The sequence below is a fragment of the Theropithecus gelada genome, chromosome 16, assembly GCF_003255815.1.
Source record: "Theropithecus gelada isolate Dixy chromosome 16, Tgel_1.0, whole genome shotgun sequence".
NCBI lineage: Eukaryota > Metazoa > Chordata > Mammalia > Primates > Cercopithecidae > Theropithecus > Theropithecus gelada.
In genome coordinates, this window is record NC_037684.1 from 37,242,637 (window position 1) to 37,270,057 (window position 27,421).

General features: G+C 57.0%; 1 protein-coding gene across 3 annotated transcripts; it reads left to right on the forward strand.

Moving 5' to 3' along the window:
* The first annotated feature begins 2,803 nt into the window (after positions 1-2,803).
* Positions 2,804-24,070, forward strand: ACE (angiotensin I converting enzyme). 3 transcript variants are annotated; one of them, XM_025362943.1, is made up of 25 exons: positions 2,804-3,116; positions 3,704-3,871; positions 4,777-4,870; positions 5,539-5,682; positions 6,107-6,298; positions 6,859-6,956; positions 7,327-7,499; positions 8,212-8,435; positions 8,780-8,924; positions 9,211-9,309; positions 9,599-9,721; positions 10,080-10,291; positions 10,971-11,107; positions 12,288-12,446; positions 12,719-12,806; positions 14,383-14,526; positions 14,676-14,867; positions 16,677-16,774; positions 16,932-17,104; positions 19,142-19,365; positions 19,629-19,773; positions 20,087-20,185; positions 22,153-22,275; positions 22,510-22,697; positions 22,822-24,063. In XM_025362943.1, exons 1-25 carry the CDS (start codon positions 2,865-2,867, stop codon positions 23,049-23,051), a joined length of 3,924 nt encoding a protein of 1,307 aa, XP_025218728.1. In that variant the 5' UTR covers positions 2,804-2,864; the 3' UTR covers positions 23,052-24,063. The 3 variants fall into 3 exon arrangements, with proteins under 3 accessions (XP_025218728.1, XP_025218729.1, XP_025218730.1); XM_025362944.1 differs by lacking the exons at positions 2,804-3,116; positions 3,704-3,871; positions 4,777-4,870; ... (7 more) ...; positions 9,599-9,721; positions 10,080-10,291 and adding an exon at positions 10,564-10,804; XM_025362945.1 differs by lacking the exons at positions 2,804-3,116; positions 3,704-3,871; positions 4,777-4,870; ... (8 more) ...; positions 10,080-10,291; positions 22,153-22,275 and adding an exon at positions 10,564-10,804 and having other exon boundaries at positions 22,822-24,070.
* Positions 24,071-27,421: the final 3,351 nt, after the last annotated feature.

Here is a 27,421-nt window from a genome sequence, read left to right on the forward strand (position 1 = left end):
GCTGTTTTTCTCTCCTGTGGTAACTGGTGACCTGTACCTCCTGGAAGAGAGATGAAAAGATTCCCAAGCCAACTGAGTTACCTTGCGTGGGTCAGGTCTCTGTGGCTCTCTGCACCTGCTTCTTCATAATGACATCCTCCTGCAGGATTTGGGCCTTCTCTTTTGTTGTCACGGCAGCCCAGGAGGTGGCTGACTGCCCAGACAGCCTTATCTCTTTCCTACCTCTCAAGGTTATTGTAAATACCAAATTAGATTGTTTATACACAAGAATTTAGTACTAAAGCACTATACAAATGCAAGCTATATATTTCTATTTATACTTCTCCTTCATGAATAAGACCCTAAAAATAGAAGATATTTTTAATTTTTACTCATTGGGCTCAAGGTTGCAGTGTCTGCATTATTGCAAATTCCAAATTCACGAAGACTGGCTTTTCTTATCTTCTTCCCGCAAAAGGGTGTGCGCTCATCCCGGAGTGTGAATATGACTGTGGGTCATTTCCTCTTTCCTCTGCACCCTTCCTTGGATGAGGTTGTGCCCTGTGCCAGGCACCACGCTAAACTCTGGGAAAACCGCCGAGAATAAGGTACACACCATCCCTGCCCTCGAGGAACATACAATTGAGTGAAGAAGCTGGGGGATTTAACAAGCCGTTCTAATAAAGCTTTACAGTGAGGGAGGTGAAGGGTGATACCTCCCCCAGGCCTGGTGTCAGCTGCTCCAGGTCCAGGAGAAGACTTCGATTATCTTCCAACCCTGTTGGAAGTGGAGGTGGAGGCTGTTTATTGCTGGCACAGCCCCTAACCCAGGGTCTACAGACACTGTGGAAATGCCTTGCAGTCAGACCGGAGAATGAACCAGCAGAAGCAATGCCTGCCCTCCATCCTCCTGAACAGGGTTCTCAGGAGCTCTTTGGAGGCAAGGTCGGCCTCTGGCTGAGGGGTTCCGGATACAGGTTAGGCCTCAGGCTCCTCTCCTCTCTACTCATCTCCCCTCCCTTTGACCCCTCCTTCAAAAACTGACAGAGCCCCACTCTCCTCTCTCCCCTACCCAAGCCTCTGTCCACAAAGAGACTGCTTCCTCCCAGAAGACAGCAGCTCATTTGCACACAGACACCCACGGCCCTCAAAGCCTGGAAGACCAAGCTGTTAGGACCCCTGAGAGCAGGGTGGCTCCTGGGAGGAGAGCCCAGGTCACCACCTTGCCCTCCCCTGGCCCCTGGCCCTCCATGGGGCTGCTCTGATCACAAATGTCCACCCACGTAGCCGGCCCTGAAGTGCACCCACGTCCCCTGGTATCCACTGGTTCTCCAAGCCAAACTGGGCAGGGAGGAGTTGTGAGGGAAAACTGCAGGTCAGGAGGGAGGCTGGCAAAGTGGGCCAGGGCCAGGCCTGACCCCAGCTCTCCTCTCCTGGCCAGCGTTTAACAAGGCCCTGCCTTCTCCCTCCAGGGCTAGGGACAGCCACCTTCTTCCTCTCCCCACCGTCCCCTCTCCCCTGGCACCACGTCATCTGACAAGACAGTGCGAGCTCACTGGAGGTGCACCTCACAGGGGTACACCGGGTCGCAGCCTCCTGCACGCACTCCACACTGCACGGGAAGGCGCACGCGTCCCTCAGGGCCACAGACACCATCCCCCACTCACCCAGAAGCCCAAGTGATTCCCAACAGCCCCAGCAGCCTAATGGGTTAGGGTCTTGGGAGCAGCTGTCCTTGGCTCCTTCCCTGATCCCACCGCTCAGCTTCACCCCGCGGTTCCTCCATTGCCCCACCTCCCACTGCGCCGCAGGGCCTCTGCCAGAGTCAAGGTGCCTCCCGCCTCTCGGCAGGCGCCAGGGGGCAGAGGAGGCCTCCACAACCGCCCTGTGCGCCGGTAGGACAACACTGTCCTCCCTCCCCCACACTTGTCACTTTGAGGGACACGTGGATGAGACAGGAAAAGACAGAGGAATGTGGAGACCTCAGGTGACTTGGAGCAAGCCTCTCAACCTGAGTGGCAATTTCTTCATCTGTAAAATGAGGGGGTTGTTCTTATCTCTGAGGCTTCGTGCCGCTCTCAAAGCCTGCCAGCCTCGGGTTCTAGGATTCTGTTGGGATCGTGTGTGCTGTTTTCTGCTGAGCGACTGACTGGCAGCCTGTGTCCCCGGGGAAAAGAGGGCAGGCGCTCCAAAGCTCCTGCGCTCCGTGGCTCTCGGCTCTCTCTCCCTGGCAGCCCCCCGCCCCAAGCCCCAGGTGTGCCGGCCGCCCTGAGCCTTTCCAGCACCTCCCGGAGGCGTCTGCGGGACACCTAAGGTCCATCCCCCCTCCCGCTCCTCTCCCCCCGCCACACCCCCACCTCCGGCAGGCGACGTCCCCGCCCCTCGACCACGGCCTGGTGAAGAAGCCGGCCAGGCCCCATCAGCCCCATCCCCGCCGCACTAGCGGCGCCTGCGGACAGCTCCTGGGGCCCCGGCCTTGTCACTCCGGAGGCGGGAAGCTCCGGGGGGTCAGGCCGGGAAGATCCAGCCGGAGGCCGCTGGGCTCCCGGGCCCCAGCCGAGGCTGCGCGGCCGCACGGTGGGCAGGCTCGGGTGTTCTGGCAAACTGCCGGGTCCCCATCTTCAAAAGAGAGGAGGCCCTTTCTCCAGCTTCCTCTGCGGGAGCCCGACCCAGCCCCATCCCGCCACCCTCGGACTGCACCTCGGCCCCTCCCCGGCCCGCGCCCCTGCCCGGGGCGGGCCAGGAACCAAGGCCCGCGTCGCGGGGGACTTTGGAGCGGAGGAGGAAGCGCGGCGCGGCGGGGGCGGGGGTGTGTTGGGTTTTATAACCCGCAGGGCGGCCGCGGCGCGGGAGAGGGGGCAGCGCCGAGCACCGCGCACCGCGTCATGGGGGCCGCCTCGGGCCGCCGGGGACCGGGGCCGCTGCTGCAGCCGCTGCTACTGCTGCTGCTGCTACCGCCGCAGCCCGCGCTGGCCCTGGACCCCGGGCTGCAGCCCGGCAACTTTTCCGCCGACGAGGCCGGGGCGCAACTCTTCGCGCAGAGCTACAATTCGAGCGCCGAACAGGTGCTGTTCCAGAGCGTGGCCGCCAGCTGGGCGCACGACACCAACATCACCGCCGAGAATGCACGGCGCCAGGTGGGCGCCCGGGCCCGGGTGGGGGCGGGGCGGGGCCGCGGCGGCCAATCACAGCGCGCGGCCGGCTTGTGGGGCGGGCAGGCTGGCGCCCTGGGCCCGAACCCCACCCCGACCCCCCACCCTCGCCCCAACAGTCAGCAGCCTGGGGGCCCGAGCGCCAGGCTGCGCGCACGGCCCCCGCTCCCAGCATGCACGAATTGGATGGATGAGGCGGGCTGCTCCGAGGCCGCGCCCGCCTTTGCCGAGGGTGCTGGACTCCGCTCTGTGGCCCCCGCGCTCTCGGGCCGCTGCCTGCTCACCTCCAGACGCTGTCACTGTCACCGCACTGCACTGTCCATTCACTCTCCACTCGCCTGGCCTCTTTTGTGGTCCCAATTTCTGCTCCACCTTTCCCATGAGGCAGATTCCTTCCAGAAGGAGGAAGCGCGGCTTCCGCAAACTAAGGTCTCCCGCAGGGATCTCCCCAGGGCTCGGGCTCTGGAAGCCCTTGGCCTTCCTCCCCTCCCCCAGCACCGTGGCTTCCCCTCTATGGCGTGCATCTAAGCGGCGTCCTGCCTACACCCTGCCTGCCCTCCTGGTGCCCATAGGAGGAAGCAGCCCTGCTCAGCCAGGAGTTTGCCGAGGCCTGGGGCCAGAAGGCCAAGGAGCTGTATGAACCGATCTGGCAGAACTTCACGGACCCGGAGCTGCGCAAGATCATCGGAGCTGTGGGCACCCTGGGCTCTGCCAACCTGCCCCTGGCTAAGCGGCAGCAGGTGGGCTGAGGGCCGAGGGAGAGCTTGGGGGCGGCCTCCCAGTGCCCCATCGTGGGGGTTGGGGGAGAGCAGCCCGTCAGGGAAGGAAGGACCCTGGGATCCACATGGGCCCTGGCAGAAGGGAAAGCCCAGGTATGCACAGAATGGCTTTCTGAAGCATTGATTTTTCTTGGAGATGGGGTGGGGTGTTACTTTCTGTTAAAGGAAGCATTCTGGAGTAGGAAGCCAAAATCAAATACGCCTCTATCTAGGCTGGTTTATGAGCTTCCTTGGAAGGGTTGAGAAGGGCTGGGCGCAGTGTCTCACGCCTGTAATCCCAGCGCTTTGGGAGGCTGAAGTGGGTGCATCGCTTGAGCCCAGTAGTTCAAGACCAGCCTGGCCAAATGGCAAAACCTCATCTCTACAAAAAAAAATATAATAATAATACAAAAAATTAGCTGGGCTTGGTGGTGCGTGCACCTACAGTCCCATCTACTATTGAGGCTGAGGTGGAAGGATCACCTGAACCCAGGAGGTCAAGGCTACAGTGAGCTGTGATTGCACTACTGCACCCCAGCCTGAGTGACAGTGTGAGACCTCCATCCCAAAAAAGAGAGAGAGAGAAAAGGTTAAGAAAGACTGAGAAGTCACCAAAGCCAGAGAATGGGAGGAATCTGCCCTCACTGCAGGGCGGTACCAAGCTGGGACTTGACCCTGACCCTGACTTTCAGGACTCCTGCCCCCGACTCCACAGGCTGCCTCCACTGGCAGAGGACTCGTGTGTTAGTGATCAGAAGTGCCCCGGTGCCACTGAGTGGCCTTGTCCAAGCTACATCCACTCTGTGGGCTCCTTCTTCTAGCAGCAAGGGGAGGGCAGATGTCCCAGGGGTTGGTCACCAGAACATTCCTCCCCTCTGACTCCCCAGTACAATGCCCTGCTAAGCAACATGAGCAGGATCTACTCCACCGCCAAGGTCTGCCTCCCCAACAAGACTGCCACCTGCTGGTCCCTGGACCCAGGTACGGCCCCTGCGTCTCCCCTCTCGGAGGTGCCCTAGTGCTCCCACATTGCCCTGCTGCACTCGGGATCGTGCAGTTGTGTAGGGTCTGTGGAGACAGCAGGTAAACCCAAAGGCGTTGCCCTTCAACTGGGGCTGGAGGGTGCAGATGCCCCCACACCCTGCTTCTCTTGGCAAGTGGACTTCCGGAACCTCCAGCTGCAGCCCCCACTTCTGTGTGTGCCTCGGCCTCTCCCATCACTCCTAGACTTTCCTCCTGGCTGCCTGGTTTCCCCTTTCGTGGGTCCTCTCACGTTCCCCAAGAGCCCTCAGGCCAGGGACCCCTCTTGGCTTCCCCTTAAACCCCGCTCCAGCCCCCTTTACGAGCAGCTTGGAGGAAGGCACTCCTCCAATAGGCCGCCAAGTGTCTGCCTGGGTTTTGGCCTTTGGGTGTCCCCTTGGTGTCGACCACCTTAGGTGGTCATGTCTCTGGGGGCGGAGGCCCTGCCTGGGTGTTTCTGTAGCTCCTGGCCACCTCCCATCAGGCCTGTAGGTGGCGCCTGGCTCTGGGGGCACCGTGATGTTCAGGAAGCTGGTGGGAGCAGTGAGGACTGGTGCAGGCTCTGGTGAAGGCCGTTGCAGACTTCAACATGGAGGCCTCCTCACCGACCCTGCCTGCCTGTGTCTCAGACCTCACCAACATCCTGGCTTCCTCACGAAGCTACGCCATGCTCCTGTTTGCCTGGGAGGGCTGGCACAACGCCGCGGGCATCCCGCTGAAACCGCTGTACGAGGACTTCACTGCCCTCAGCAATGAAGCCTACAAGCAGGACGGTGAGCAGCCCTCTCCCCGTCCAGGAACTGCGCCAGGTGCCCTCTCTCGGCTGTCTCCCCAGAGTCCCAGCCCAGAGCCAGGCAGAGCAGCTGGTACGACGATTCCAGCAGGCCCTGAGTTTCCCAGAAAGTGGAGGTGGGACCAGCCTGCACCCAGTGTGCCTGGACTGTGCTGCTGGCCTGCCCCACATGGCTGTCCTGCTGTTGCTTCTGGCCCTGGTGCTCCTCTTTTCCTCTGGGAACCTCCAGGATCTATTTAGCTGGCTGTAGCTAATTAGAAATTGTAGAGTGGCAACCCTCAAGCCAATTTTCCAGCTAGCTGCAGATCCACAGGCCTCGAGCCAGTGGAAGAGCCGACTTACAGCTGAGAGGCTGAGGTCTGAGCCTTTGGCCTGAGCTGCATACCCCACCCCCACGCCCCCAGGCTTCACAGACACGGGGGCCTACTGGCGCTCCTGGTACAACTCCCCCACTTTTGAGGACGATCTGGAGCACCTCTACCAACAGCTAGAGCCCCTCTACCTGAACCTCCATGCCTTCGTCCGCCGTGCACTGCATCGCCGATATGGGGACAGATACATCAACCTCAGGGGACCCATCCCTGCTCATCTGCTGGGTAAGGACCTGGCCTTGCCTCCGTATGAGTCCCAGGGAAGTGTGGGTCCAGGCATAGGGGTGGGGGATGTCCAGGGTAAGGGAAGGCAGGTTGTGACCATCACCTCTCACATGTGTGGGGCATCATACTGTTTGCTTCACGTGCAGGAGACCATTCGTGTTCCCACTTTACAGGTGGGGACCCTGAGGCTCAGGGTCGTGAGGGACTTAGTGGTCAGAGAGCTAGGGGTCAAACCAAAGGCTCTGGCCCTGGGTCCAGTGGAGGAGCCGTCAGCCTAGCTTATGCCCAAGGAAACAAGTGCTGTGGGCCTGCCTTAGGATTGAGTGGCTGGGACCTGGCACAGCCAGAAAGGACAGTGACAGCATCTTGCAGTCCCAGGACATGTGGCCTTCGGAAGAGTGAGGATGGGACTGATGTGTGAGATTTCTGGCCCTAAGCCAGGCCTGCAGCCCTTGAGGGCCACAGGGTGTAGGTGTTGGCCCCAGGGTCGCTCAGCGACTCATGGAGAAGCAGGCACAGCCAGGCAGGGAGCCAAGCTGTCCCCTTCTTTTCTCATCTAGGAGACATGTGGGCCCAGAGCTGGGAAAACATCTACGACATGGTGGTGCCTTTCCCAGACAAGCCCAACCTCGACGTCACCAGTACTATGCTGCAGCAGGTAAGCTCTGGGCTCAAGCCTGGGGTGGCGGGGGTGGGGTGCAAAAAGAGGGAGTCAGAGATGGGCAGAGAGGTGGGAAGGGGTCGAGTACCAAGCAGCAGCTTGGTGTGTCTGTAGGTGCAGTGAGCTGGGGTCGGCCCCCTCAGTGAGGTGCCAGCTCCTCCCTCCAGGCTCCACAGTGGCCAGATGAGAGCAGCAATGCACTTTCACTCATCTGCGGTGGGCAGCAAGGGCCCTGCCTCTGGGAATGGTGGCCACAGAGCAGAGAAGCTTTCATGCACAGGGAGTTGACCCGAGAGGGGGACCCCAGCCCTGTCCCCAGGCCAGCCAGAGTGGGCTCCCCTGACCTGTCTCCACACCCCGCCTCCAGGGCTGGAATGCCACGCACATGTTCCGGGTGGCAGAGGAGTTCTTCACCTCCCTGGAGCTCTCCCCCATGCCTCCCGAGTTCTGGGAAGGGTCGATGCTGGAGAAGCCGGCCGACGGGCGGGAGGTGGTGTGCCACGCCTCGGCTTGGGACTTCTACAACAGGAAAGACTTCAGGTCTAGACATGGGAAGAGCAGGGTTCTGGGGTTCGGGGAAAGGCAGGCAGCCCAGGTGCACGGAAGCTGGTTCCCAGGCCTGCCTCTACCCTGCCCTAGCTCTGGCCAGGGGCTGGATCTATTCCAGGGTGAGGGGACATAGGAGGCCTGTTAGTCCACCTTCCCTGGCAGCTTTGACAAATAGTCATCTCTGTACCTTGGAACGAAGGAAGAAGGCCCAAATGGTGGTGAGCCAGGGCGGGGTAAATAATTTGCTTGTTTCGGCCAGGCGTGGTGGCTCACATCTGTAATCCCAGCAGTTTGGGAGGTCAAGGTGGGTAGATCACCTGAGGACAGGAGTTTGAGACCTGCCTGGCCAACATGGCAAAACCCCTTCTCTACTAAAAATACAAAAACAAATTAGCTGGGGATCATGGCGGGCACCCATAATCCCAGCTACTCGGGAGGCTGAGGCAGGAGAATCTCTTGAACCTGGCAGGTGGAGGTTGCAGTGAGCTGAGATTGTGCCACTGCATTCCAACCTGGGCAACAGAGTGAGACTCCATCTCAAAAAAAAAAAAAAAAAAAGAATTTGCTTGTTTCTACTGTGGTTTCATGCCCCAGGGCAGCACCCTCCTCATTCCTGTCTCTCAGGTGCCAATCTGCCCTGTGCCCTGGCCCTGCCCTGTCCTGCCCGTCCTTCACCCTTACCCTCACCCTCTCTACACCCCAGGATCAAGCAATGCACACGGGTCACGATGGACCAGCTCTCTACAGTGCACCACGAGATGGGCCATATACAGTACTACCTGCAGTACAAGGACCTGCCCGTCTCCCTGCGCGGGGGGGCCAACCCCGGCTTCCATGAGGCCATTGGGGACGTGCTGGCACTCTCGGTCTCTACTCCTGCACATCTGCACAAAATCGGCCTGCTGGACCGTGTCACCAATGACACGGGTATGGGAGGGCTGAGAGGCCCCCACCCAGCCTCACCTAAACCCCACTCCATCCCACAGCAGGACCTCACTTGCCCCACTCAGCTCTGCCCTTCTTTCTGCCTCCCGGCCCCAGGTTAGGCAGGGTTTGGGATCCACCTAAAGCCTCACAGTGCACACTGAGCCCACCTCAACAACACCCGGGGGTCCTCTTCCAAGCAGGGCCCAGGGTCTCGAGGACCAGCCTTACCTTCTCTGCGTCTCCCCAGCCTCACTTCCTGCTGCCTCCACCAACCCACCACTCTTAGGGGACCCTCTTCTCCCTCCGACCTCTGACCTCTCCCGTCTCCTCTCATCTCCCAACAGAAAGTGACATCAATTACTTGCTAAAGATGGCACTGGAAAAAATTGCCTTCCTGCCCTTTGGCTACTTGGTGGACCAGTGGCGCTGGGGGGTCTTTAATGGGCGTACTCCTCCTTCCCACTACAACTTCGACTGGTGGTATCTTCGGTGAGAGGAGGGATAGAAAAGCCTTCTCCCCAACTAGCCCTCCCCAGCCTCCTGGACAGCCAGGCACCTCCTGCCCCAGCCAGTTCTAGCCTCTCCTCACTAATGATGTCCCCCTCTGTGACCTACCGCCTTCTCCTTTCCTGCCTGAAACTCCCTCTTCCAGAGAGTCTTCCCCAGTTCCTCAGGATAGGGAAGGGTTGTTGGGTGGAAAAGCCTTTTCTGCAAAAGCTAAATCCATCTGTGTGCAACCTCTAGGCCCTAAGACAATTTGACCATCCTTTTCCAGAACCAAGTATCAGGGGATCTGTCCTCCTGTTACCCGAAACGAAACCCACTTTGATGCTGGAGCTAAGTTTCATGTTCCAAATGTGACACCATACATCAGGTACTAGCACCCCTACCCCACCCCCCAGTACTGTCACTCCCTCAGTCCCCTTCTCCTCCTCTTGTGATTCTAGCTGCCACATCCCCAGGGCTTGTCCCCATGCTCCTCCAGACCTCAAAGGCCTGGAATTAGAGTGGCCCTCTCTTCTGAGCCTGTCTTGGGTCTCCCTTCTCCCCTAAGATAGCTTCTGGTCCAGCCTCTGCCCTGCAAAGCTGGATGGTGCCTGGGCAAGGGACTCCTGTTCCTGGCCCCCCACGATCTTCCCCTAACTCTCACCCTGTGCCTGCAGGTACTTTGTGAGTTTCGTCCTGCAGTTCCAGTTCCATGAAGCCCTGTGCAAGGAGGCAGGCTATGAGGGCCCACTGCACCAATGTGACATCTACCAGTCCACCAAGGCAGGGGCCAAGCTCCGGTGTGTGGCGGGAAGCGGGGGGAAGTGGGAGGCAGAGGGGAGTGGCTGGCAAAGGGTATGGCGGGGGCGACTGGCTGCTCTGACAGAGTGGGGGATGCCAATCACAGAGCTGGACTGATGTGGATGCCTGTCTCCTCGCTCTCTCATCAAGTATTTATTGAGGGGGCCTTCTGGCTGGCATGGGGCGAGACAAATGCCCCCTGCCACCATCACAGAGATCCCAGGCCCCAGGATCTTACTGCTGCAGTTTCTGCAGTCCATTGCGGGGGCGGAAGTGGCCAGGGGCGTGTGGGCTGGAGTCCAGGAGCAGACTCTAGCCTGAGTCCCCTGTGCCCATGGTACCCACTCTGCCCACCAGGAAGGTGCTGCAGGCTGGCTCCTCCAGGCCCTGGCAGGAGGTGCTGAAGGACATGGTCGGCTCAGACACCCTGGACGCCCAGCCACTGCTCAACTACTTCCAGCCGGTCACCCAGTGGCTGCAGGAGCAGAACCGGCAGAACGGCGAGGTCCTGGGCTGGCCTGAGTACCAATGGCGCCCACCGTTGCCTGACAACTACCCGGAGGGCATCGGTAAAGCCCTGAGTGAGGGTGGTGGGGGGCTAAGGTGGGTCCTCAACTCTGGGCTTGGCCCAGGCCCCAGGTTCCTGGTCAGCTCCTACCAGCTGAGCCCTGGTACCCTGTCCTGGAGGGCCAGGCAGCCCCCCGAGCTCATCAGCAGTGCCTGCAAGTGGGGACAGGCATGTCTTTCCCCCAGCATCCTAGAGAGGGTGTGCTCAGACCTGAGGGCCCCTCCCCCTCCAGAGGAAGCCAGATACAGGGCTCTATGAGGTCACACTGCGGGCTGCCAGGGGACGGTGGCTGCAGGGCTCTGCTCTCCTGCGGCTATGGGCCAGGGTTGGGCTACTGCAGGACTTCCCAACCTCCTCTTCCTGCTGCTCTGCTACGGGCACCCCCTGCTGGTCCCCAGCCAGCAGGCAACCCGACAGGTGACAGTCACCCATGGGACAAGCAGCCAGGCGACAACCAGCGGCCAGACAATCACCCACCAGGCGACGGCCCGCCAGACATCAGCCCAGAGTCCAAGTGGGACCATGCAGGGGAGGGGCAGGGTGCCGGGGTGGGAGAGGCAGGGTCGGGTAGGGACAGGGGCAGGGTACAAGGGAGTGGGAGAGGGATAATGGCTTCTGGTGAGACCACAAACTGGAGAGGGGAGGCAGAGGTTTGTCTGTTTCCCTCCACTCTCCCGCAGACCTGGTGACCGATGAGGCTGAGGCCAGCAAGTTCGTGGAGGAATATGACCGGACATCCCAGGTGGTGTGGAACGAGTATGCCGAGGCCAACTGGAACTACAACACCAACATTACCACAGAGACCAGCAAGATTCTGGTGGGAGCCACCTCTCCACCCCCAAACCTGCGCATGTGCACACACACAGAAACGCTGTCCCGCTCACCATGAAGTGGGGATGCTACCACATTTTAAATTGAATATTTAAAACAATACTCAGTTTCGGGCCGGGAGCGGTGGCTCATGCCTGTAATCCCAGCCCTTTGGGAGACTGAGGCGGGCAGATCACGAGGTCAGGAGATCAAGGCCATCCTGGTTAGCATGGTGAAACCCCCTCTCTACTCAACATACAAAAAATTAGCCAGGCGTGGTGGCGGGCACCTGTAGTCCTAGTACTCAGGAGGCTGAGGCAGGAGAATGTCGTGAACCCGGGAGGCGGAGTTTGCAGTGAGCCAAGATGGTGCCACTGCACTCCAGCCTGAGCAACAGAGGGATACTCTGTCTTAAAAAAAAAAAAAAAAAAAAGCTCAATTTCAGATTCTGGTGGACATTTACTCAATGCCTGAGCAATTCTTCTTTCCTTAAAAATCAGTCTCTGGGAGGCCTAGGTGGGAGGATCACTTAAGGCCAGGAGTTGGAGACCAGCTTGGGCAACATAGCAAGATCCACTCTCTATTCAAACAAACAAAAATCAATCTCTAGTAACAGAATAATTTGTATATAAATAAGTGGTGCTCAAATCGTTTTTTAAGAGATTGAAAGCCCCCGTTTGTCTCCTCTACAAAAGGGGCTACACTTCCTCTCTACCCTCATTCCCTGCCTGTTTGACTGAGCACAAATTATGCCACAGTGAGCCACACACTTACTGTTCCTTGGCACTTCAATCTGTTGCCTCATCTTTTTCTCAAGAGCCTTGCAAAATTGGTGAACTTATTCCCATTTTACAGATGGGATTTGATATTAACTCTGAGGCTCAGAGAGGCCACAGAGCTGATATCAAGCTGGCTCCTTCCTAAGGGGGAGCCTTTCAGGGGGTCTTCTCTTCCCTGCCCCTGCCTGGATATGTGCTGCTTGACCACAGGCATCTGGGGAGGGTGAGTACTGCATCCAGCATGTTATCAGCAGTCCAGCTTGCACAGGGTCTTATAGGCAAAGGTTGCAACTTAATCCCATTGCCCTCTCACCACCACCTCCAGCCCTCAGCTCCCACTTGGGGCCTCCCATTCAGAGGCTGCTCCGGAGCTCCTGGGCCCCATGACACCATCCCCTGTGCCCTCAGCTGCAGAAGAACATGCAAATAGCCAACCATACTCTGAAGTACGGCACCCAGGCCAGGAGGTTTGATGTGAACCACTTCCAGAACACCACGATCAAGCGGATCATAAAGAAGGTTCAGGACCTAGAACGGGCAGCGCTGCCTGCCCAGGAGCTGGAGGAGGTGTGTGGCTCGCAAGGAACGGGGAGAGGGGAATCCTGGGGCAGTGAGCCCAACACAGGGTCTGGCCTGGCCTTCACGCTGCTTCCTCTTCCTCGTTATATCAAGTCATGGTATCTGCCATGTGATGTGCACCTCAGAATTGCCGAGAAGGCAGCGCTCCCCAGCTCCCCGGCTCCCCACTCGCCAGCCCATGGGGCCTGGGGGCAGTGCAGGCCACAGAGAGACCAAGCACAAAGGAGTACAGCTCAATGCCTCTCTCCTTCCTCCTGCAGTACAACAAGATCCTGTTGGACATGGAAACCACCTACAGCGTGGCCACTGTGTGCCACACGAATGGCAGCTGCCTGCAGCTCGAGCCAGGTGAGGGCTCACGTGCAGGCTGAGTGAGAGGCTAGGGCTGGGGCTGGCATGGGGCCCGGGGGTGCTGGGTGAGAGCACAGAGTTGGGCTCCCCTCGCTCTTGGAGTCAGCGTGCCCAGGAAATGCCCTTCCTTGTTTTCCATGAGGGGGCTTCTTTGTCCCACTGAGAACCGACACCTACTTCATACCACACCCCAATCTGCTGCCCCTCCCTCAGAACTGCCCTCTACTTAAGGGTATCCGATCTCTCCGGTCCTCTCTGCATGCCACCCCTGAGAGCAGCTGGATCTCAAAGTTGTATTTCATGGGCTTGGACTCCAAATTAGGGGAACTTGGGGACTCTAGCTCCCCTGGCCTCCTTTCGTGATCCTGCCCTTGACTTCCTCACTTTCTCTGTCTTTCCTGAGCCCCTCTCCCAGCATGTGACTGATAAGGAAACTGAGTCACACAGCTGCTGAAAGCACCAGACTAGAACCTGAGTCTCTGATTCCTCTCACTTCCTTCCCCGACCCCGCCACTTCCTGCTGGATAGGAGTAGACAGCTCTTGGCTGTCCTCTCTGCTCTCCCCACCGGGTGGTCCTTCTTACCCCAGCCCCTTTGAAAGAGCTCACCCCCGACACAAGGACCCGCACACAGAAACCTCCCTGCTCCCTCTCAACCCACCCTTTCCAGGGCTGGAGAACTTAAGGCGTAAACATTCTTCCATGAAGAATCTCCACCCAGAAATGGGTCTTTCTGGCCCCCAGCCCAGCTCCCACATTAGAACAATGACAAATAGAAGGGGAAATGGAAAATAAACAGGAGAAAAAGTTTTCCCAGGACAGGGTTTGGCCTACAAGTTGTGGATGTGGGTACGCATGCCAAGTCGGGTGGAGGCTGGCCGGGTGCGGTGGCTCATGCCTGTAATCCCAGCACTTTGGGAGGCCAAGGAGAATGGATCACTCGAGGCCAGGAGTTTGAGACCAGCCTGGCCAACATGGTGAAACCCCATCTCTACTAAAAATACAAAAGTTAGCTGGGTGTGGTGGCAGATGCTTGTAGTCCCAGCTACTTGGGAGGTTGAGGCATGAGAATCGCTTGAGCCCAGCCTGGGCAACATAGCAAGACACTGTCTCTACAAATAAAATACAAATAATTAGTTGGATGTGGTGGTGCACGCCTGTAGTCCTAGCTACTAGGGAGGCTGAGATGGAAGGATTGCTTGAGCCTGGAAGGTCAAGGCTGCAGTGAGCCATGATGGCACCACTGCACTCTAGCCTGGGTGACAGAGTGAGACCCTGTCTCAAAAAAAAAAAAAAAGAAAGAAAGAAAGAAAGGAGAGAGGCTCAAGCACGTCCCTCACAGGACTGCTGAGGTCCTGCAGGTGTCTGCAGCATGTGGCCCTAAGCAGGGGACCCTGTAAGCCAGGGCTGGAGAGCCACTCCCATCCTTTCTCCCATTTCTCTAGACCTGCTGCCTGTACAGTCACTTTTATGTGGTCTTGCCAATTTTATTCCAGTTCTGAAATTCTCTGAGCTCCCCTTACAAGCAGAGGTGAGCTAAGGGCTGGAGCTCAAGCCATTCAACCCCCTACCAGATCTGACGAATGTGATGGCCACGTCCCGGAAATATGAAGAACTGTTGTGGGCATGGGAGGGCTGGCGAGACAAGGCTGGGAGAGCCATCCTCCAGTTTTACCCAAAATACGTGGAACTGATCAACCAGGCTGCCCGGCTCAATGGTGAGTCCCTGCTGCCAACACCACTGGCGCTCGGGTCCCCTCACGTTCTTCAAAGAAGTGCTGTGAGACCCCAAGCCTGGGTGAAGGTAGGTCCCTGGAGGAGGCAGGTAATGAGGTGTTGGGAGAGCCTGGCTGTGTCCCCTCTGTAGGCTATGTAGATGCTGGGGACTCGTGGAGGTCTATGTACGAGACACCATCCCTGGAGCAAGACCTGGAGCGCCTCTTCCAGGAGCTACAGCCGCTGTACCTGAACCTGCATGCCTATGTGCGCCGGGCCCTGCACCGCCACTACGGGGCCCAGCACATCAATCTGGAGGGGCCCATCCCTGCTCACCTGCTGGGTAAGGGCACATATCGGGCCTTGAGGAGGGTAAAGATGGACCACAGTGTGAGTGAAGGCTGGGACAGGGCTGGCTAGAGGGTAGGGAGCAGGCTGGGGAGTGAGAGACTCCAGCCCTGGGGGGAAGGTTGCCCAGGCTGGAGAGGGGTGGGCACTGGGAGTGGGGAGCCCCCCGCTTGCATCTGGTTCCACATTCACTGCAGATCTATGTTAGGCAAGTCACTATAGATGGGGGGAGAAGTTAATAATCTTGTCCAGGAGACCACGGCACCCATCACAACAGTGTGTGATCTTGGAGGGTGAGGAAGGGGCTGTGAGCGGGAGTTGGGGAGGCTTTGCCAAGAGGTGGCCTATGAGCAGGGCCTTGGAAGATGACAGGGTTTGACAGATGGGAAGTGGGGGATGAGAGGAGAGGCTCAATGTTCAGGCCAAGGGAACTGGAACAAAGAAGAACCTGAGAATGTAAATCCACTACAACCCTGGACCCTCCTTTGCCAAGGGCTGCAATCTCAGATGCCCTGAATGTGTGAAGTAGGCGGTGAGGACAGTAAAGGATGGTAGGCAGTAAGGCAAAGCAGAGGCTACTGGTTCTTTGTCCCTGATGGGCTGTTAGGAACACTTTCCTGGAGCAGAGAGACCAGACAGGCCCTCAGACCATTTAGAAACCATAAGGGAGGCCCCAGAGTGTGGCCTGGCTGCGGGTCTAGCTCCCACACAGGCTGGGAGTCCGGCCCTCTTCAGCCCCTCTCTGGTGAGACCAGAGAACATCTGGTGATGTCACAGTGGACATCAGTTCACCAACTGGGAAACGCAGGCCCCAGGAAGAAAAGCAACATGCCCAGGGTGGTCTGGGAGCTGGGGCAGAGCTGGCCTTAGAACTCAGCCCCTGACAATTGGTAAAAGGGGAAAGGGGAGCAACCCAACACTGATGCACTCTCTCTCTCTCTGGCTCTCTCCCTCTCCCCTCTCATGTTCCCTCCATCACTCGTCGCTCTAAGCCGCTCTCACTGGTTTGCACTTTAGACTTCACCTGATGTCAGCTGAACCTTCACCTCCCTTGGTTAGGAAAGAGCCTTGAGTCCAAATCTGTTTCTGAGCCTTCCACACATCCTAAGTGTCTTCCTTTTCCTCCATCTTGGAGAACTAGGCTCTTTTCTTAGCCTAAACTCAGAGGCATCGGCCTCTCCTGAAGGAGATGGCTGATTCCTGCCAGAGTTGCTGAGCTGCAGACGCCGACCTCAGGTGGTGCAGAAGGGACATGGCAGAGTGGCTGGTGAAGAGAGCAGCCTGCCCGCCATTTAATCCCAGCCCTGCCCCTTAGGAGCCGTGGGCCCCTGTTGGGGGGTCACTTAACTCTCCAGCCTGTTTCCTTTACTATCCAATGGGAATTGTGCCCGTACCTGGGTGCAGACAGGATTGAAAGTGAATTCACACAATGCTCTTGGCACAGAGCCAATAAGAGGTGGCCACCGGGGTATAGGTGTTCTGGGGACCTGTAATGTCCTCGCAGGTCAGCAGTTGCTAGTCACATTGGTCTCCACTGCTCATGGACAGTGAAGACCACCTGGATTCCCTGATAACCAGCAAGGTCCCCACCTAGAGCAGGGCAGTAATGACCTACTGGGCTGGATGTGCACACTGAAGGTGGTGTATGTCAGGTGCCTCGAAACTTGCAAACAGTAGGTGCTCAAGAAATGCCACTATAATTAGCAGGACTGGGATCGGGAGCCCTGTTCCTGCAGGAGGGCATTGAGCCTAAGAAGTAACATTTGTCTTTCCTCTGTCTGCCATCCCCCTCACTCCTCTCCAGGGAACATGTGGGCGCAAACCTGGTCCAACATCTATGACTTGGTGGTGCCCTTCCCTTCAGCCCCCTCGATGGACCCCACGGAGGCCATGCTAAAGCAGGTCTGCACTGGCCCAGGGGCAGGGAGGCCCCGCTGAGACGGGAGGGGCCCTCTGATTCAGGAGTTTCCCCCAGTTTGGCCCTCCCCTGGGTCCCCCACAGCAGCATGCAGTCTGTCCCCAGAACCTCCAGTTTGGGCAGAACTCCCTCTGCTTGCAGGGCTGGACGCCCCGGAGGATGTTTAAGGAGGCTGATGATTTCTTCACCTCCCTGGGGCTGCTGCCCGTGCCTCCTGAGTTCTGGAACAAGTCGATGCTGGAGAAGCCAACTGACGGGCGAGAGGTGGTCTGCCACGCCTCGGCCTGGGACTTCTACAACGGCAAGGACTTCCGGTACATCCAGCTAGAGCTGAGGCTTCGTTCCTGAGCCCCACGGGCAAGGGAAATAAGCCAAGCAAAGGCTCCACTACTGTCCCCCAGCCGGAGCCAGCAGGGCAGGATGGGGACAGGGCCAGAGTTTGGGACTGAGGGTCTAGAGAGGCGTTGGCTTCTGGCAGGAAAACCCCATCCACCTGATGGGCTTCTGAAGCACGCAACAGCTCTGTCAGCCTGGCCGCTGGGAAGTGCTCAAGGTCCCAGTCCTGGGTTTGAGCGCGGTGGGCTGCCCCGCCTCCCTCCTTCGGAGCTCCTCCCCTGCATAGAACTGGCCTCTCCCTGGGGGCACGTGCTGTGACACACGAGGATGTTGGGGGCTCTGCACAGATCTACTCTCACCCCTGACAGGCTCAGAAGCTGCCTTTCTTGGAGGATGGCGTTTTAGTTACCTATTGCTGTGCAACCAAGCATCATACGGCTTAGCCGTATGAAACAATCAGTTGATTATGCTTATGATTTTATGGGCCAGGAATTCAGGCAGTACACAGTGGAAATGGCCTTTCTCTAGAAGGCCCCCTCTGTTGGGGGCAGCTCTCTTGGCCAGCATGGCTCCATGTGGGGCCATCCGTCCAGGGCCTCAGTTCTGGCTGTCAGTTGAGGTCCTCGGTTTTTCCCACGTGGCAGATACTGGGGCACATGTTCCCACTGGCCTCTTGGCTCACATGTTGGGTGCTTAGGGTGGGAGGACTGGAACAGCTGGAGGTGGGTCAGGCATCTCTCCAGGCTAGCTTGGGCGCCCTCCCAGCGTGGCATCTGAGGTGGGCAGATTTATTACCTGGCAGCCAGCATCCCCGACAGCGACCACTGACGCAGCCAGTTCTCAAGGCTAGGTTCAAAACTGGCCCAGAGTCACTTCTGCCATGTTTTATTGGCTAGAGCAAGTCACAAGTTCACCCAGATTCAGGGGAAGAGAAAAAAGTCCCTCCCTCTTGGGAGAAGTGGCAAAGACAATCGGTCACAGCTGAAGTGTCTCTTACAAGGAGAGCAGACACGGGGAGCCTGAAACCAAACCTGATGGGGTTCCCTGGGCTGTGCAGGCCCTTCCAGGGATAAGGACTGCAGCCGCAGGGCTGAGAGGAGACAGGATCTGGGGGATGAGAGCCCTTGTGGGGTCTTTTATGGGGAGTCAGAGGAGAAGCTGGATAGACCCCAGCCTCGTTGTGGCCGGGATGCTGGGCAACTCTTCCTTCCCCCTCGCCAGTTGAGAATGACAGAAAAACAGGATTCACCTGAGCTGAAAGGCTTCCAGTTAGACCCAAGAGAGAATTTCCTGCAGTTTGAATTGGTTTGCAAAACAAGGAAGGGCCGGGTGCGGTAGCTCACGCCTATAATCTCAGCACTTTGGGAAGCTGAGGCAGTCTGCTTGAACTCAGGAGTTCGAGACCATCCTGGGCAACGTAGTGAGACCCCATTTCATAAAAAATAAATAAGTAAATGAGAACAAGGAAGGATTGACGAGAGACGGTGGAACCTTCTGGTTTGGGCAGCTCTGCAGCTGCCATTCATCCTGGCCATAAGAATTCTTGGGGTGAATAAGTTTGTCGCTGTTGGCCGCGTGAGATGCAAAATTGCCCACTCTCACCCCTGACAGAAACAGTTGTTTCCTTCAGGGAGCCTCCGTCTTGGGAGATAAAGCATGTGTACATGGGAACCCACTGGCTACACATTCTAGAAAGTACCCAGTGTCCCAGTGCCTCTACAGTAAGCGCTTCGTACAGTCAGAAAGCAATAGGTGGTGGGGGCTGGAGTCATTCAGGAAAATGAGAGGCAGAGGAATGGCCTGAACGACCTGACGGTAGGGGCTTCTGCCCCCAGATTCCCTCTTTCTCAGGTCACTCAGTGGTTCCCCTTTCCCTCCCTCCCACAGTGCTGTGTCCCCTGCATGCTGCAGTGCTGGGGTCTGCGCTGGGTGTAGCAAGGCCCGCTATTATCTTATGCCCAGGGCTTCTCACTGTCCTCTCCCAACACCCTCTTCCCCCACTCCACTGTTTCTAGGATCAAGCAGTGCACCACCGTGAACTTGGAGGACCTGGTGGTGGCCCACCACGAAATGGGCCACATCCAGTATTTCATGCAGTACAAAGACTTGCCTGTGGCCTTGAGGGAGGGTGCCAACCCCGGCTTCCATGAGGCCATTGGGGACGTGCTAGCCCTCTCAGTGTCTACGCCCAAGCACCTGCACAGTCTGAACCTGCTGAGCAGTGAGGGTGGCAGCCATGGTGAGAGAGAAGCGGGAGGTTCTGGTGGGCTGAGGACCAAGAAGGGGTGGTGAGCTTGGGAGGTGGGAAAGGGGCACTTAGTGGCCCATGGGCAGAGGTGTGGGGCAGAGCAATGGGGAGGAAGGGAGCCATCCAGACCATCCCAGGAGGCAGGTCGCAGGGCCTGAAAAGATACAGCACCCCCACCCCTCCACCATCACAGGCACACCAAGGCCAAGCCGCTAGGACCCCGGGTCTGACAGCTGGCCTCCCTTCCCTTGCAGAGCACGATATCAACTTTCTGATGAAGATGGCGCTTGACAAGATCGCCTTTATCCCCTTCAGCTATCTCGTTGATCAGTGGCGCTGGAGGGTGTTTGATGGAAGCATCACCAAGGAGAACTATAACCAGGAGTGGTGGAGCCTCAGGTTCTGGAACACTCCCACAGGATGTGGGCTGGGGGAATCTCTGCAGGTGTCTGGATGGGCCAGGGTAGGGGAGTGTGTGTGTGTATGTGTGTGTGTGTGTGTGTGTGTGTGTGTATGATTGTGTCTGTGCATATGATGTGTGTGTGTGTAAGTGATGGGGAAAATGGGGTGATTGTGCACAGAGGCCCAGCACGCAGGAGAATGGGGTGCCCAGTGTAGCCCCAAGTGCAGGGACCCTCCTTCAAGTCAAAACTGCCACCCCTAGCCTGGTTCTCCCCAAACTCACCTTCCAACGTATATTCCCACTCGACAGGCTGAAGTACCAGGGCCTCTGCCCCCCGGTGCCCAGGACTCAAGGTGACTTTGACCCAGGGGCCAAGTTCCACGTTCCTTCTAGCGTGCCTTACATCAGGTAACGGGAAAGGCAGGAGGGCACGTTGTGAGGGCAGTACCCACAGCTTTGTGTTTAAACTGCGGCCGCTGCCCGGTCCACAAGCTCTGCCAGTCAGGGCAGACCTGGGGGAGCTGGCCGCACAGTGCAGGTGCCTGGACCCACTCACCCACTGCCAAGGCTGATGGTTGTTTTCTTGAACATTGTTTTGGTGAGAGTCTGTACCATCCAAACAGTTGAACACAGAAACGCAAACTAATAATTGGCTAATGGTTACCAGACCTTGGTTAAGTAGTTAACATTAACCATGACTCATGGCTGGATCATGAGCTCAGCACTGTTTTGTTTTGTTTTGCTTTTAAAACAAGATTGTGATTCTTTTACTTTCATTGAACATTGTCTTTGATACAATTTGAATTGTACCTGGAAGCCCTTCTAGACACTAAAATGCAGGGTTGGAGACCCGGTTAAGTTGGGAGTCAGGGTTAATGGGGCAAGTTACAGTCACAGGCTGGGGTCAGAGAGAACTGGGTCCAAACCCCATCTCCATTACTTTGTTTCCTTGAGAAAATTCCTCAATTTCTGTGAGCTTCCGTTTCCTCACCTGTGAACCCCATTTCACAGGATGTACGATGGCTAACTTCTTAGCATTCTGTCTCATACACAGCCTCCTCAGGTAGTGGTGGCCAGGACCCCACTATTAGTCACTCCCCAGTGGAATGTATCTGCACACTAGGTCTGCAGGTCACATGGCCACAGATGAGTGTGCCTAGTGCGGCTCCTCTCCTTTTGTGTGCCCCAGGAGAGCACTTGCTGAGGGCTAGCAAGGCTGTTTGTGATCTGGGGCCTCCCTGGGAGGCCGGGGGCTAGAGAGACCTCAGGCTGGACTTCCAGGTCCCCCCGGGCTACAGGTAGCCCAGGCCACCCAGGAGTCAAGGTACAGAAGGCAGTGAAGGCCACCCCTGGAGGGCTGTGGCTGCCTCTGGTCCTGGCCTCCTGTGGTCCCTGGAAGCCCAGTGAGGGCAGGGCCCATGCCCATCTTGCCTCCTGGCACCTGGGATGATGCCAGCACATCATCAAGTGCTAATAGCTTGATTGTGGGAGGGATGAAGTCTGTCCCCAGAGTCCAGGAAGATGGCATCCCTGGAGCACCTTAGACAGGCCTGACCTAGACGGAGTTCCAGAGATGACACTTACGACAGGGATCCCACCTGTCTGCTGGAGTGGTCCCTGGGGTTCCCAGCTGGCGCTGACTCTCACCCGGGAGCCAGCTGATGTGATGGCTAGCTTCACAGCTTAATGCAGACAATTCTTCAAACAGGGGCGGGCAAAGGAGATTTGGCTGCTCTAGAAAAACATTCCGTGTTCTGGCCAGCAGCCTTCGCAAAGCACTTTAAGGAAAGACCAGGGAAGTCGGTGGTACATGGCTTGCACCCAGCATTCAAAGCAAAAGGCCTGTGCCACTGGCTCAGGACATTTAAAACCTCTCCAGACTTTAAGCTGGCGAGAATCCTGCAGCCTTGACTGGCAGATTTCTACCAGCAAATTCCTGATGCTTTGGATAAGATCATGTAGGACTGGCTTCCCTGCCCAGACCACCCTACCAGATCCACACGGCCCATTTGGCCACACCTTGCCTTTGCTTGCATATACCCCAGGGATGGAGACCTCACTGCCTCCAAAGCCACCTGCCAAATCTCTGAAGGGCTCTGCCCTGACCCCGTGGAGCAGGCCCTCCTGAGATGTGGAGGCAGCCCTGTGGGTGGGAGGCATCTACACAGGCACAGCTAGGAAGAGGCTCAGACAATGCTAACAGCTGGGGTGTGGGAGCTCACCCTGATGGCAGTGGGCAGGGTTGGGGGGTCTTGGCTCTGCTGTGCCCATGTGACTTAGCACATATCACATGTGATGTGCAGAAGGACCTGGGGCCCAGTGGCATAAGACCCTCAACCAACTCCGCTCCGGGCCACGGCCTCCCTCTGCTCCAGGTACTTCATCAGCTTCATCATCCAGTTCCAGTTCCATGAAGCACTGTGCCAGGCAGCTGGCCACACGGGCCCCCTGCACAAGTGTGACATCTACCAGTCCAAGGAGGCAGGGCAGCGCCTGGCGTGAGTGTCCTCCAGCCCTCCTTTGTTTCCATGCTCTGGCCTGCGCCCCTGGGCTTTTCTGGGAACACTTGCCATTTTAGCTCTTGAGCCGGGAGCTCCCACCTGCAGTGTGACGGCCTGATGTGCCATCTCCTTACGCACCTGGAGCCCTGGGGCCCTGGGACAAGTTTCAGCTGGGAGTGGGTATGGAGAGGAGAGTGGATGACTCGGCCTCCCTGTCTCGTGCCTCCCCAGGACGGCCATGAAGCTGGGCTTCAGTAGGCCGTGGCCAGAAGCCATGCAGCTGATCACAGGCCAGCCCAATATGAGCGCCTCGGCCATGCTGAGCTACTTCAAGCCGCTGCTGGACTGGCTCCGCACGGAGAATGAGCTGCATGGGGAGAAGCTGGGCTGGCCGCAGTACAACTGGACACCGAACTCCGGTACCACCACCTGCCCCACCTCCAGCCCCGGGTCTTAACCCCATTCCCAAGCCCAGTGGCCGCGACCTCGGAGCCTGCCCCGCGCCCTCGCCCTGCCCATGCTGTCTCCTTGCTTCCCACTCAGCTCGCTCAGAAGGGCCCCTCCCAGACAGCGGCCGTGTCAGCTTCCTGGGCCTGGACCTGGATGCGCAGCAGGCCCGCGTGGGCCAGTGGCTGCTGCTCTTCCTGGGCATCGCCCTGCTGGTAGCCACCCTGGGCCTCAGCCAGCGGCTCTTCAGCATCCGCCACCAAAGCCTCCACCGGCACCCCCAGGGGCCCCAGTTCGGCTCTGAGGTGGAGCTGAGACACTCCTGAGGTGACCCGGCTGGGTCAGCCCTGCCCAAGGGCCTCCCACCACAGACTGGGATGGGAACACTGGTGGGCGACTGAGGACACACCCCAGCCCACCCTGCTCCTCCCACCCTGTCCCTGTCCCCCTTCCCTCCCAGTCCTCCAGACCACCAGCCACCCCAGCCCCTGCCCCCTTCTCCCAGTACACGGCTGCCTAACACTGAGCCCCACCTCTCCAAGTCTCTCTGTGAATACAATTAAAAGTCCTACCCTCCCCAGCTGAGTCTGTGTCCCTCACAGGGAAGCCAGGGACAGGGACAGGCTGCTCTCCTGCCTCCTGGCAGTCAAGTGGGTCCCATTACTGGGTTTCTTCCTCCATCCTCCTTCAGGAGCTGGGGAGAATCCCCAGAGCTCTGCCCCACCACCTCCTGGCCCTGGTGCCTGTCTTCCCTCCAGCCCAGGCAGCCGGCCACTGTCCTGCCACCACCGCAGGCAGCCCCTGTCTGGCCCAAGCACTGACCAAGGAGGACTCTGGGAAGCAGGCATCCTGGGCTGCTGGCCTCACATTTCCACCGGCAGTGGAGCCCTTCCCTGCCCTACAAGTGGCCAGGTCCCCCCAGGGGAAGACTTCTAGCTGTTATTGGCTGCCCCAGGGGTGAGTACCTTGGAGGGCCTGCTTCATGGAGGGTGCTCACTGGAGGGCACACACCGGCGTAGTGCTTAGCTTGGCTCCTGCCCGTACCAGCTCCATGACCCTCTGCTCGCGTGAACAGCCTGGGCTCTCGGACAACCATTCTAACACTGCCAGTGCAGAGGGGCCTCAGATGCCGGAGTGTGGCAGCTGGCTGCACCTGCACAGGGATTAGCTGCCAGCAGCCACCCTGCTGGCATCCCAGCACACACCTCCTCACTCCCCGCATTGGAGGGAGTGTCATTTTGAGGGACATTTTTATGACTTTTATGTGTATGTTTATGTAGAAATTTGGAAAATACAGAAAACTGTAAAGAAAATAAAAGCCCTTTATATCAACATCAAGAGATAAGCCCGACATTTTGGTATACGACTTGCCAGACTTCTTGTTCTCAGCACGTGTATTTTAAATGGGATCACACCATATTTACAGCCATACATCCTTTTATTACTTCATGCAACTAGATCTGTTTGTTTTACTGATATTTAAATGCCAGACTTCAAACCTGGCCAAATAGAAGTCGGTCCATTTGCTGGGGCCAGGGGCTCCCCAGCCACCCTGGCCCCTCTGTCGAACCCTCGGCCCTGAGTCTCCTCTGGGCTTTGCTGATGCCTTCACCCTAGCCAGGTCCATCTCCCAATATCTGTACCCCAGTATCCTTAGTCCACAGCTTTTGCCCCCCAATCCAGGTGCTGTGCATGTCTGTGTGTGCCTGTGTCTGCGTGTATGTTGTGCACAGGCTTGGCTGTTCAGGCCCGTTCTGTAAAGCAGGATGTGGGGCTGAGGTATTTTAGGATTGAAAGAGGGTGGAAGTTTATGATTACGTAGGACAATGGAATTTATAAACATGTCCTCTAAATAGTTCCAAGCCATCTACCACTGAAGACTTCTTGACTTATCCCCCTTTTTCCCAGCCTATATTTTGAAAGCTCTTTGTTTACCAAAGGTCATCATCACATAACCCCCTTTCCTTTTTTTTTTTTTTTTTTTTTAAGACGGAGTCTTGCTCTTGTTGCCCAGGCTGGAGTGCAGTGGTATGATCTCAGCTCATTGTAACCTCCACTTCCTGGGTTCAAGCGATTGTCCCGCCTCAACCTCCTGAGTAGCTGGGATTACAGGCGCCCGCCACCACGCTTGGCTAATTTTTTGTGTTTTTAGTAGAGATGGGGTTTAATCATGTTGGCCAGGCTGGTCTCGAATTCCTGACCTCAGGTGATCCACCCGCCTTGGCCTCCCAAAGTGCTGGAATTACAGCCACAAGCCCACGCCTGGCCCCCCTTTCCTATTTTTATGAACCACAGAGGTTCATGCTGCCTGTCAGAGCTTGTGGACAATGTGAGGTCACCAGCTTTCAGCACCCAAAGGACTGTACTGCAGCTGGGGGAAGAGAAACTCCCCACTGCATTGGCCTGACTAGGCTTACCCTCTGGGCTTTTTGAGATAGTACCTTTTTTTTTTTTTTTTTGAGACAGAATCTTGCTCTGTCACCTAGGCTGGAGTGTTGGAGTGCAGTGGCACGATCTCGGCTCACTGCAACCTCCACCTCCTGAGTTCAAGCAATTCTCCTGCCTCAGCCTCCCAAGTAGCTGGGCTACTACTACGGGAGCACGCCGCCATGCCTGGCTAATGTCTTTTGTATTTTAGTAGAGATGGGGTTTCACCATGTTGCCCAGGCTGGTCTTGAACTCCTGAGCTCAGGCAGTCCACCTGCCTCGGCCTCCCAAAGTGCTAGGATTACAGGCGTGAGCCACCGCGCCGGGCCCTGATAGTATCATTCTTTAGATGCCTGCCTCTGCCTCCTTGGGTGAGTGGAGACAGGCAGGGGATACCTGGAAGGTAGCAGAGGAAGACAAGGCAGTAACAGCAGGAAGAGGGGACAACCCAGTGTTTTCTACCAGTGGCCCTGAAGGCTGAGCTCATCTCCGTGCTGTGGCTGCCAATGCCGCCCTTGGGTGACCAGCTCTTACCTACACTGGCCACAGGTGGTGGCTGCCAGTTTCTCTCAAATCCACACCCCTCCCGACCCTCCACATTCCTCCATCTGCCCAACCCCCTTCCCACCCACCCTGTCTTTAAACATAAGTGAAAAAGTGGCTAACCCCACCTCTGCACTTACCACCTGTGTGACCTCGGGCAGTTCGTTTTTGCAGTCTGCATTTTCTTTCTTATGGCTCTTATCCACCCTCTCAGGGTTGCCATGAAGACGAAATGAGATGATGTACAAAGTCCTAGTACAGAGTGTCCTCTCTTTATAATGAATGCATCAGCTCCTGAAAAAGCTAGCTTCATAACATCCCCAGATCAGCCAAGTCCAGATCAGCCCCCTTATTTGAGACAGGAAGAGGAACCGGGGCAATCGGGTGATAGAGCTGGACTGAAAACTCCCATCTCCCAGCTGCTTTCCAGGAACTTCCCCACTACACATCCTTGCACGGTCAGTCAACTGTCTTCTTACTGGGAGCACACGGAGCTCGTCCACTGGGGCCCACAGCTTGCCTCAGTTTCCGGGAGTACTCAGCCGTCTCCCTGTGTCACCTCTCTTCATCCTCTCCCTCATCCTCTCTCCCCATGTCACCTCTCCCTCATCCTCTCCCCTCTCCTTTGAGGACCCCCATGAAACCCTGCCTGGGGCTTTCTGTCTTGCCCTCTGTCTCGTAACTCTTGCTCATAGCGCTCACCCCATTTCCTGTCCTGTGTGCCTGACAATTCCCCACCTGTGTCCTCAAGGCCCAGTGCTTCTGATGTTTAGCCTACTGTTTAATCTGGCTGTCGAGTTTTGTTGTTCCAATTTAGTCCCTATATTTTTCTTTTTAGCATCCCTGCTTCTTTCAAACCTCCTGTGTTTTCATAAAAGCCTATTTTTGCCTCACAGATTCTGTTCTTTGAATCACTTTAAAAACCTGTTTTTTTTAAATTGTGTCAAAATATACATAATGTAAACTTACCATCTTAACCATTTTTAAGTGTACAATTCGGTGGCACTAAGTACATTCACATTGTTGATTGCAGCCATCACCACCATCCATCTCCAGAACAGTTTCATTTGTGTGTGTGTGACAAGGTGCCCCCAAAAAAGGTGCTTACTCTGTTGTCCAGACTCACTGCAGCCTCGACCTCCTGGGTTCAAGCAATCCTCCCACCTTAACCTCCTCAGTAGCTGGGAGCACAGGCATGCACCACCACATTCAGATACTTTTTTTTAAAGTTTTTAGTAGAGGACAAGCACGGTGGCTCATGCCTGTAATCCTAGCACTTGGGAGACCAAGGTGATAGGATCACTTGAGGTCAGGAGTTCAAGACCAGCCTGGCCAACAATGGCAAAACCTCATCTCTGCTAAAAATACAAGAATTAGCTGGGCATGGTGGGGGTCACCTGTAATCCCAGCCACTTGGGAGACTGAGGCAGGAGAATCACTTGCACCAGGGAGGCAGAGGTTGCAGTGAGCCGGGATCATCCCATTATACTCCAGACTGGGCGACAGAGCAAGGCTCTGTCTCAAAAAAGAAAAAAAAATTCTTTTTTTTAGTAGGGATGGGGTCTCCTTATGTTGTCCAGGCTTGTCTTGAGCTCCTGGGCTAAAGTGATCCACCTGCCTTGGCCTCCCAAAGTGCTGGGATTACAGGTATGAGCCACAGTACCCAGCCTCTGTACCCATGAAACATAAAATCATACAGTATTTGTTTTGTCTCTGGCTTGTCTCA

Coding starts and splice junctions, on each gene's coding strand:
- ACE (XM_025362943.1), top strand. CDS start 2,865: ATGGGGGCCGCCTCGGGCCGCCGGGGACCGGGGCCGCTGCTGCAGCCG. Junction 4,871..5,538: donor CTGCTGGTCCCTGGACCCAG/GTACGGCCCCTG, acceptor CCTGTGTCTCAG/ACCTCACCAACATCCTGGCT. Junction 9,310..9,598: donor AATGTGACACCATACATCAG/GTACTAGCACCC, acceptor CTGTGCCTGCAG/GTACTTTGTGAGTTTCGTCC.